The sequence below is a fragment of the Chenopodium album genome, chromosome 14 (assembly GCF_948465745.1).
Source record: "Chenopodium album chromosome 14, dcCheAlbu1.1, whole genome shotgun sequence".
NCBI lineage: Eukaryota > Viridiplantae > Streptophyta > Magnoliopsida > Caryophyllales > Amaranthaceae > Chenopodium > Chenopodium album.
The window spans coordinates 50524066-50536106 of NC_137847.1; the positions used below are offsets into that span (position 1 = coordinate 50524066).

At 35.0% G+C, this 12041-nt stretch overlaps 1 protein-coding gene across 1 annotated transcript; it reads right to left on the reverse strand.

Moving 5' to 3' along the window:
- Positions 1–255: 255 nt before the first annotated feature.
- On the reverse strand, positions 256–10923 carry LOC145577443 (vesicle-associated protein 4-1-like). The gene is made up of 7 exons (XM_081634877.1): positions 10491–10923; positions 3239–3309; positions 2966–3047; positions 2719–2840; positions 1251–1328; positions 753–872; positions 256–653 (listed from the first exon to the last, which is right to left on the reverse strand). The coding sequence occupies exons 1-7, from the start codon at positions 10759–10761 to the stop codon at positions 594–596; spliced, it is 804 nt and encodes a 267-aa protein (XP_081491003.1). The 5' UTR covers positions 10762–10923; the 3' UTR covers positions 256–593.
- Positions 10924–12041: the final 1118 nt, after the last annotated feature.

The window sequence follows — 12041 nt, forward strand, 5'->3', positions numbered from 1 at the left end:
ACCCTGCTGGTCTATTTTTCAGTTCTAAAATGGAATAGAAAGTTAAACCTTCTTTTAAGAACTCCATAAGACTATTTCGGGTTGCAGCCGAAAACATGGCGCTTGTCATCAGTTGTTGTGAAGGCCTTACATGTAAGCGGATTAGATATCGAGATTGGACTTTCATTACTTCATTGCAATGATAACCTCACGCTTGAAACCTGAAGGCTAACCACAAGATTTACAACACTTTTTGCATTTCAGAGTACAGTGAAATCACAAAATAAATGAGGCTAGCTTATTTTAAAACATTTTCACAACACGATCGAGAAATATAGTTTGATTACATTCTTACACCCAATCATCATTTTTCCTTAGTACAAAGCTACAATTTTATCTACAAGTAAATAACAAGTTGACTAGGCAAGGGCAACTTCCTCAAACCCTTTCCAGCCTTTCAACTTTCAAGCACTCAATAACAATGTTTTCCTAAATAACCATCTCATTTTATAGTACAATCCTAGGTGATGCCACAAATACACAATGCCTTGTGAGATCAAACGCTACGACTTCATCCTCAGGGCTGCGATTACTGAAAAATTGGACTGTCTTCTTTATGTAGAGTCCACTCCTTCACCCTGCTGTCTAGCAAGGTATCTCTCTCTTCTCTCTTTCTGTAAAAATGCATGACAAGACAGAAGTTGAGCATATGGTTGCAATACCAGCTATGACCACATTTCACAAAACTAGAATTGTGTTCTATTATAACTCACCCATTCATCTATAACAAGTCCTTCACCAATGATCTTCGGCCCAGTGTCCTCTGGTGGCTTCTTCCGTTCTTCAAGCTCCGCCTCTGCCTCCGCTAATTGGCGCTTCAATTTTTCAAAAGCCTTGAGAAACAGAACAAAAGAATGCAAAAACTGCTTTAGAGACAGACCATGTCTGTGGCGTCAATTGCGCTTGAGTCAAAATGTGCACATTTATGTGTGTTCTGTGTGAGGTAGAGCAGATTATAACCAGCCAGTCAAAGCTCAAGCTGGGTTGAGGCCGCTGTTTTTTCAGCCTGAATTGCAGCTAAGGATGGCCTAAGATGGCAGGATTTTTTTGAGGTGTGGTACGGCCCAAGAATTGCTCTTTAGGCTACTTTAGGATTAGGCTTGAGTTTACCAGGTTAGGGCATCATTTATGGCCCAAACGTGGTTCTGCTTAACCATGATCAGCTCTAACAGAATTTTTGTAGTTTAACATTAAGAAAACAGAGCACTTACAGCACTGGGACGCTCTGTGTCTAGAAATATAACACGCAGTATCTGTTCTATGGCTACTTGATCCTTCTGCTCATCAAACTGCATAGAAGAGACAAAAAGTGATAAACAATTTGATAAGATACGCAGTTTTATTTTAATATTACACGAAATGGACACGCAAGAAAAAAAACGTTCAAGAAGATCTAATCATAAGGCTTCCTTGATTTTAAAAACCTGAACCAGCATAGCAAACAATCCCATACAACATATGAACAAAGTACATGAGAAGCATTGCTCTGGCAAACTAAGCTTACAGAACCCAATTCACTGAAAAGTATAATTAGAGACAATCTAAATCAAGCTTTATACATTTGAAAATATTGGGAAATGAAATTAGGACTTTGCTGTTTAATTTTGAACTTAAACGAGTAAGTGTTAGGATGTTTATGGTTCAATTTTATTTTTAATGTTGTATGGTTTGCTGAGCATAAATTTTTCCTCTTTAACATTTTCTCCATTATACTGGCAATGCTATTAATCTTTCCTAGATTGGAAGAGCCATGTCTGATTTGGATAAAACAAGTACAAGCTCTAATGGCCTACACATTTCAATTTAGTTGAACAACAGTACCTATCCATAGAAGCAACCTTCAAGGCTCAAAAAATTATCAAAGCCGGCACCTTTCTCTCAATGGAAACAAGCCACAATAGCTTGATATTCAAACTTCACCTTCTCTCTTAAAAATAACTAGAAAATATAAAGTTTGGAGCTCAAATTTGATCTTTGTGTGAGACAGTGAGAGAAGCAAAAGCAGTTTTAGAGAATCAAAAAGCCTAAAATTTAAACTTGGCGGTAGATGAAGAAAATAAAAGAGAGGAATCCTCCAAGTAGAAGAAGCAGCAGCGAGAGTGAAGTACTAGGCTAGTACAAATAGGAACCCAGGCTTATGAATTACTACTAGCTTACAGGAGTAAAAAATAAGGTACACAGAGATAAGAAAAGAGAAATTACGGGAGAAAAAAAAAAGGACAATGGACATAAGGGAAGAAGAGAATAAGAAAAATAGACAGGACAACTAGAGTGTCATTTATGTTCAACAAAAAAGGGGGAAAAAATCAACTGACTGAAAGTTGCAGTTGACCTTTTTAGAGTGAACTAGACTCAGCATGTTTATTAAAAGAAAAGATTTTATAATTACTACTTTACCCAACAAAAGAAAAAAGAAAAAATTATTTCACAAAATCTGTCTATGCCACTGGATTCTGCACAATTTCGGGAAAGAGGTCAATGGTCAGACATTTTAGTCCGTCCTAAACCTGCTGATCTGAGAGAAAAATCACACAAACTATTCAACATAACAGATCCCATCAAGATAAGAGCACCAAACAGCAATTTCGCAGTCTTTGGACCCTTTAAATTTAAAGTAGCTATATATTGTAATAAAAGAAATGAAAAAACATCTTCAAATGTAAAACAGTATAGACGCACCATTTCAGGAACATATTCCATTGGTCCTTTCACCTTTAAGCTCATGATTTTGAACTTCACCCTGCTCTTCTGCTCTAACAAGGGTTTTTCATTGTTCTCTGGATGCTCAACAAACTTAAAAACTAGCCGAATCCATGTACAACAAAAAGAATACTGATAAGATTCCAATAAAAAAAAAAAAATAAAAAAAAAAAAACACTAGCTGCAAAGATATGAAATAAAATAGTCAGGCATAAGGGATTTATACCAGTCGCAATGAGGCTCTCACCAGGAGCAAGAATAGCTCCTGGTGGACGCATAAAACAACTTTTTGGAGCAGTTGTTTGAAACTGAAACAAAGAATTCAATCATGAGATATTGAGATTCATATTTTGTCTTAGAAGGACTTGACGACTAACCACACATAAACCAATAAACAGTAGCCCATTTACCAGATCCAAAATAATTGCAGCAAAAGGGGTACAAATCTGCTGCCTGTAAAAATGTCAAATGATAATCTATTCAAAGTCAGCATCCATACCTTGAAAGCTACGTGAGACTTGCTTGTATTTTTAATCTTTATGGCACTCCTAACCTGCTTGCCAGGTTCATCTGTAAGACGGACAAAGTGGGCGTTAGAGCTACACAGCTTTCCACAAAAACATAAATATTATACTAACAATTACATAAAATTGGTCTATATAGAAAAAGAAGTAACCTCTCATCCCTCCCCCATTTAAATGTTCCTCCCATTCTTTATCTCATTTCCATCTTCCCTATCAAGCTCTCCCTTCCACAAAACCCCAGTTCCCTGAGTCACTATTGAGCTAGCAATCAGTATTTGCATGCAACCCTGGATCTCCTATGAAGAGCATCAGTGACCTTCAGCAGCACTAAATACAGGGAGGCTCACTCAGGCCTTATTGAATCTACATGATCAGCCTTCCTGCACTTTCCCCCTCAATCCTAAGACCCTAACAAACAGACCACGGTAACTTTTATGTAACAGTAAAATGTGGGTAGTCCAACTAATTGTGACCTCTGAAGATAAAAAGAGAACTATTTAGTTATCAGATTAGGATGCAAGGAGCTCTCAACGAAGATAAAAAAAAAAACAGGTTAAACAGCCACCTTTTATGAAGTGATGGGCAGTTTGCACTTTGCACATCTAGTCATAGAAACTCCAGAGGGGTTTGGATGAAGTCATGTTGAGTTTGAGATATTTCAGTGTAGGAAGTAGAGAGAGAGGTTTGGTTTAAAAAAGTAACAAGTAAGAGCAAGTTTAGCCCCAAGTCTTAAGACTTGGGGTGACATCATCATTTTGAGTCTTAAGACTTATGCTTAAGACGTTTCCCATTTTTCTTCAAAAATCTCAAGCAAGTTTCAAGTTGAGTCTTGAAATTCCAAGACTCAACTTAAGACTTGAGATTGGGACCCAATTCACCCACTTCACTTTTATTTTTATTATCCCTTTTTTTTTTTACACTTTTCTACATATAATATGTCAAATATTTAACTCTTAGGGCTAAAGTGATAAATTTGTGTAAGTCTTAGTGAGTCTTAACAAGAATTTGATGACATAATTTTCAATGGGGACCACCAAAAATGATGTCACATCAAACTCTTAAGACTTGGGATGATATCATCATCTTGAGTCTTAAGACTTATGTTTAAGACTTCCCCCACTTTTCTTCTTAAATCTAAAGCAAGTCTCAAGTTGAGTCTTGAAATTCCAAGCCTCAACTTAAGACTTGAGATTAGGACCCACCTCAATTTTATTTGTATTATCCTTTTTTTTTTTACACTTTTCTACAAAAAGAGACAAAAAAAAAATAAACATATGTCATATTTTGAGTCTTAGGGCTAAAGTGATAAATTTGGACAACTCTTAGTGAGTCTTAACAAGATGATGACATCATTTTCAATGGGGACCACTAAAAATGATGTGACATCCAAGTCTTAAGAATTGGGGCTAAACTTGCTCTAATGCTTTTCAAAGACATCATTGGTATTCTCAAATATGAACGTATACACTTCTTTCCTATCAACAGAACTCATAAAGAATTTTCAAAATCTAATGCAAGCCTTGCACATACACCAAGCATACATGGAAAATTGCACATATGCATGGCATTCACCAATAAACATTACTTAGACACTTCTGTCCTAATCAACAGAACTTATAAAGAATTTCCAGAATCTAAAGCAAGCCTTGCACATACACCGGCATACATGTAAAATTGCAAATATGCATGGCAATCACCAATAACCCTAGTAAACACATCACACATGCACGCAGTTACACAAAGTGAAAGAGAGCATAGAAATACTCAAATACCCGGATAAAAAGATTTTAAAATATATATATCTGGTGATAATCTGAATGAGCACAACTCAAGATGAACGAAGAAGATAACTTTTCAGACAGCATAGTGATTAATGAGAATTTCCCAGCTATAGAAACAAATCTTTGCATCAAGATATGTGTTGCCATAACTCATCGGTGTAGATCCTAATCAGAACGAATAACAGGCCATCAGAGCAGGCCCTATACCCTGCTACAATTTTACTGTGGTGTGGTTAGGGTACTTTAGTAGGCGAAGTACCCATGAAGCAATCAGGAAGAGCGAACAGATTGATTAAAACAAAACAGAGAGAGAGAGCAAGACAGAGTGAGCGGGAAAGAAAGATTGCATCTACCCTTTTCAGAAGGATGGCAAGAATCAGGTCACTGATGTGCTGATAATAGCAGTGGCCTGGCTCCAGCCGATGATGGATGTTGGGACCCCAGGTTTTTTACTCCATAGTCAATAACTATAATGAGAATAAAATCACCATTTGAGATCCTCCCAACACAGAAAAGCCCGTAGACCACATTCACTCACCATCTCAGAGATCTTCCCTGCTATTCTTCTATCAAGAAAATTTGATCTTCTACCACGAGCAATGTAGTGTGTTAGAGCTTATTTACACTTGTGAAGTAAGAAAGCTGAGTTTGTGACTTTATGTAATCTAGTGAAGTAGCAGAACTAAAATAGTAGATTGTGTATATTAAACAGCAAAAACAAGCATTAATCCCAAAAGAATTTTGGGGTCAGCTAACATGAAGCATCATTTGAAACCGTCCGTGAAATGTTCAAGTAAACTAAGCAGCGTCTGAAAGTTAGATCATAGAAAGCTAGACTAGAGAAAATATAAGAAGATAGATGATGAAGGTGACAAATAAAAGCAGTGTTATAAATAATACTTTATCACAGTATTTAAGAAAAGTGGACCTCACATGATATAATACACTTAAAATGGGGTTAAGAGGTTGTTATGAGTATAATCAAGTGGGTCATGAGCTTTAAATAAAGGTAATAGTACAATTTTCACCATAAAACTCTTCTTTTTATAGTGTGTTGCAACTATTGTGACAATTTCCATTTTAAGAAAGTGTTGCAACTATAAAGAAACAGATGAAGTAGATTAATTATTATGAGTGGAAAAAAAACACATACCAAGTACACGGTAGAGATGTGAAAATTAAATGAAAAGGTATGGGAAAAGAAAGAGAATAAATTAAATATAAGTGACATAGAGAAGTTAGTAAAACACAAGGATTAAAGTAAATGAAAGTGTATGAAACATTATGTCGTGTCCATTATTCAAATAAAAAACAAATCAAATCTAATCCAAACCAAATCAGTAATTCAAATCGAATACATTTTTGTAAATCAAATCAGATGAGATTGAAAAGTTTTGAAAATTCGGATTTTAACGAATTGAAGGGGTTTAGATACAAATATACCGAACAAACACAATAATTCCAGAAGTCTAATATTATTTTTAAACTACTTGAATTTAATATAACACTTACTTTGTTCCCCTAATATTGTAACCATTACCATTTTAGAAATTTTTACAGATATTGCAACATTTTACTATTTGCACATGTTTTCTCTCTTTCTCCCTCCTCATTACATGGGTCCCTATCTTTATTCCTTCGTATCTCTCTCTTCTTAAAATCCGTGTCCAACCCCTATGTTGCAGTATTAGGGAAACAGAGTAAGTAGAATACAAATATCACAACTAAGGGCCTGTTCTGAACTGAAGTGAGCTGAACTAATTGGAGCTGAACACAGCTAAATTGAATATTTTATCACAAAAGGAAATTAGGAACTGAAGTGAACTAAACTGATTAGAGCTGAGTTGAGCTGAAGTGAAAATAAGCTGAAAGCTATTTTAATCCTTCCTAAGACATATTTTGGGATTTTTAATAATTGTAAACCTATTTGTTTTGTATTTTTTAATTTTGTTAAAACAAAGCTGGTTATTTGCTCGGAAAAAATGGTTCACAACAACAACAACAAAGGCTCCATAGCCGATCCTTTCTAATATACCACGCGTCCAACGAAGCATACGCATCTCTGCCACATCCATCTTGAAAATAATCCGTAACAATGTTCCACAACTTAACGCTCTATACCATACATCGGAAGGTTTAATTGTCGCGCAATAGTATTTTACCTTCAATGGGGCAAGCCGTAATCACATAGGCCATAGGATTAACCACATGGGAGGGAACCTATCACCTGCTGCTTCAATTTTAGGATCAACATCTCCATCCAATTCCTAATCTGTTTGAATAATTCATCTTAGATAACAAAGAATTCAGATGCTTTACACATTACTCACATCCAAATACTCACGTCCTAGAATATCACCCCTGCCTCCCAAACTTCTTATTGCGCTAAGCTTACACTACAAATATTTTGTTTTACACAAAGCCTTGCCAATTATGTCTCCACAATTCCAACTTGTTTTCCACACCTTGTTTCCTCTCATTTATTGACACATCCAAAAACATCATGCACCATAGTATAACTTCTTGAATTGAACTCTTTAATTCGTCCATAACTATTGCCAAAAAAAAGGGGCTAAGTGTAGACAGGCTGGACCATTAATGTACTCCCAACGTTACAAGGAAATCTTTTATCTAAGGAACAATTATTTGCACGCACAAGGTAACTTCCTTGTACACATCCTTAATGATGTAAACATATTTCAATAAAATGTCTTTCCTTATTAATGCTAAACAAAGTACTTCTCTTGGTACCTTATCGTAGGCCTGCACCAAATCAATTAGAACCTTGTGCAAATCTTTTTTCTAATCCTAATAGCTCCCCACTAGTAATCTTATGAGTTAAAATGCCTCACCTCCACAACCGCATATTGGTCTCCGCAATCCACACTCTCCTTTTTATCCTTTGGTTAAACACTCGTTCCCACAATCCTCACACTCATCTATCAACAATTGCTAACTACAACCATTGCCTAATTTAAATATTAGCTTTCTAGTAGGCCTTCACCAAATCAATGAAGACTTGTGTGAACCCTTTTCTTATCTAATAGTTCTCCACTAGTTATCTTATGAGTTAAAATGCCTACAAGGCACAATTGATCTTCCTTACATAAAGCCAAATTGGTTCTCCACGATCCTCACACTGCTCTTTATCCTTTGTTTTAACACTTGCTCAGTCGCTCCCACGATCCTCACACGCATCTATGAATAATTGCTAGCTAAAAGCATTGCCTAATTTAAATTTTAGTTTTCTTAAAAACTACGATCAAGTTTTCGGATATCAGCACAAGTCACACTGATTTTATAGTTGCCACCAGTGTTTGAAAAAGCGCGCCTAAGGCACTGAGGCGCAAGGCGATCAGGGGTAAGCGCTTATTTTGGTCTGGGCGAGGCGTTTTGGGTTAGGCGCACTTCAGCCAAAATTTTTTAACTACCCATATAGTGCGCCTCACTTCAAAGAGGCTCACTGAGGCGCAGTAGAACCCCTCTCGCTTTAGTACGCCTCGAGCTTTTTTATACATTGGTTGCCACTTTACAATGGATGAGATAAGACTAGTGCAGTAAACTAATTTGAAGCTCATCAATAGGCTTTTTTATGAACAACCTCTTAAATTAAAAACCTTCAATCTGAAAATAGCAATGATACTATATAGAGCCATAGACCCTCAGTCACAACCTTACTAGATGAAATGAATCTAGAAGATGCCCACATTTTTCATCAAGAACAAAATTCAAATGAACACAAAATAGTAATGAATTTAACATTAATTTTTACCAATATAAACTTTGTATAAGTGATATTTTTACCCCATCTTTCACCACTCTATCTAATTAGTGTGCCCTGAGATATCAAAAGATGATCAACTGCATTTTCATTATATGTGCAAATTATATGCACAAATCTGAAACTAGCATATTTGTCTATCATTACTCTGTTAAATCTTCTTACAATATGGTTATTTAGCCATAATTTCGCAACTTGTCTGGTATGTGGTGGTAAATGTAATTAATGTTATCAGGAAATTCTCATGCAATCATGGATTCATGGTAATGATTATCCATCCCCAAATCATTTCCTTAATAAATCTTCACAACCATCCATTACCAATCAATAGGAGGTATTCAGTAATTAATAAAAACTATGAAGAGAAATATAAGTTTGAGGTTATACTTTCAGTACCAAGGTAATAAAACATAGCCTTGTCTTACAAACCAAACACAAAAATAAGATTTGTTCCCACAAATTATGATTGCTTATCAAACGAACTGTCAATGTATGTATGTGACACAATGAGATGTAAATGCATGTAGCTTGCTACAAACCTTACAAGAGGACAAAGTTAGGGCTTGTTCTGATTTACTGATGAACTGAGCTGAACTGAATATTTTATGAGAGAAGGAAATTAGGAGCTGAACTGAATAGATTGGAGTTGAACTAAATTGGACTAAAAATAAGCTGAAGAGAACAGACCCTTAATATCTCACATTAAATAGCTTCCTAACAAGCTAGTATTGCTTCAGGCAAAGCCCGATTCTTTCTACAAAACAATTCCCGCCATAATTTGAAAACTCCATTATCAATTATTGTGTGACATGTGCACTAGAACTTATAGTGCAAACAAAGACTCGTGGTAGCTGCTACGTAAAGGCTTATAATGACTTATGGCATATAGTGAAATATAACCTATATGAAGTTGAACAAGATTTAAAATATTTTCATTCAAGAAGTTACACCAGTAAATACTTAATACTCTAATCAAACAAGTCAAGTTAGAATCAAATGTCTTGACTATGTCTAATCAAACAGGAGAGATTAACGACAGGACACCCTTAACCGGTTTATCTTTGGCAGAAACATCAACACAGCCTATCATTACTCCAAGCAGCACGCACCCTTCACCCACAATCAAAGTATGGAACCTTCCTTAATCCGATAGAACATAATTTGGAACAAGCAACGCGCACTCAACACTCTAACATTAGGTCATGCTTTTATTAACTCATACAGTGAACAAATTCCGGATAAGCACAATTTCAGGGTGAAAATTCAAAGCTTTGAATGACATCAACTTGTGGTGAATTTATAAAATTCAGGCCAAATAGTCATCCAACGTCAACCAAGTACCAACACTTAGTCAATCAAACAATACAACAACCAATCAAAGCCCTAGCAATGTGAATATTTGAGAACAATATTCATACAATGTACAACCCTATTTTTATTTTTGTAAAACAAATGTAAAACCCTATTTACATGAAAAACAACTGTATTTTGTCAAATTTCACAAGAACATAATCACCAAAATTTGTTAAATTAAAATTCATGATCAACAGTAAAACAAAACCCCAATTCACAAAAATGCTCAAAAAACAAAAACACACAAAATTAAAAAATAAAAAAAAGTCAACTAGTGAAAAGCGAGTCAAATGAGAGAGAAAGAGAGTATACAAGGGAAATAGAGCTTGTTGGAGGGATCAAGGCGAAGACGGCGTCGAGTAGGAAGCAAAGATCTAGCAACAGAAGTAACAGAAGGAACAGCAGGTTGAGAATTTGAGCCTTCACCATTGTTATTGCTGTGATTATGACCACTTTGCATCATTACAGAATTAGCAGAAGTTACAGAAGAAGATGAAATTGAGGGATTATTTTGACGAAATGGGATCTTAAAAAGACCCCAAACTTTTCCTCCTCCTTCAGATCCTTCCTCAGTTATCGCCATTTTTACACCATTTAAAAAGCTTCAATTTTGATTATTTTTCCTTCAATTTTATTGGGTTTTTTTTTTGATGGTTTTAAATTGAAATGGGTTGTTTCAATTTTGGGAGAGGAGAGAGAAAATGGAGTTGAAGAAGACTTTTTGGTTTGAGTTGTTTCTGCGGAGAGAGAAAAAGGAAATGGTGGGCCGGGGAGTGGGGAAGATGATGATGATGACTGTGTGAGGGAGGAGATTGCGGTTTTAGACTTTAACTTTCTACTAATCCAATGCTATTTGGTTTCAAAAATCAAACAAAACTTTTGATTTCTTATTAATCAAAAATCCAACATTGTTTGAAATTATTAAAATAGACCATTTTTAGTGATATTTTTAGTGCAATAAAACTAGTTAAAAAACGGTGAGGTGAGTGGTATTGGTTGTTGAAAAATTGTTTGTTGAAACTTGAGATTTTAACTAATATAATCTGTTTTAATTTGCCAAAAAAAAATATATAATATAATTCGGTGGAAGTTGAGAGGCTAATTAGGTTAGTTATGAGAAGTAAAAATATATAAATTGTTGTTTGGATTTAATTTGTGTCTTGTCATGGTAGTTCAATTTATGACAACTAATGACAAGTGATCAGCAAAATTGATGTTACAAAGCACCCTGTAAATGGTTAAATAGGTACAGGTGATACTTAAAAACGAATCTTATTTTAACAAATTTGGAATGGAGAATAAATGGAGTTGAATGTCGAATAAATGTTTTTAAAATCAAAATAGACAAATAGAAAGGTAGTTGAAAAATGAAAGTTGGTACTTGGTAGAGATTGAGAGGTACATTTATGAGCTAAAATTGACAAGTTATGAGTTAGTTTAAACCACAGGGATTTAATAAAACTGAAGTTGAAAGCTTGCAAAGTCTTCTAATTTGGAAGGTACGTAGTTTTCATAATATTGATTGAAGTGCTTGATTACTTACTTTAAAGGAATAATTAGGTGGCCTAAACATTTGTTACTTTTCTATTGTAATGTAATTAACATATTTTATACTTGAATTGGTATGTTATCTTGATTTTAGTAGGCAAAACAATTACAAAAAGAAAAGGAGTAATTTTAACGGCATAAAATAACGGATACAATTTGTTTAAGTTTTTGTGCCGTCATATCGAATTTTCAAGATGCGGTCATTTTAAATTAATAATTACTCTTCCAATGATAAGCCACAACGGTTAAATCTCAAATGGGTCCATATAGTACACTATACACATGATTGTTGTATATATATTGTTTGGAACCCTT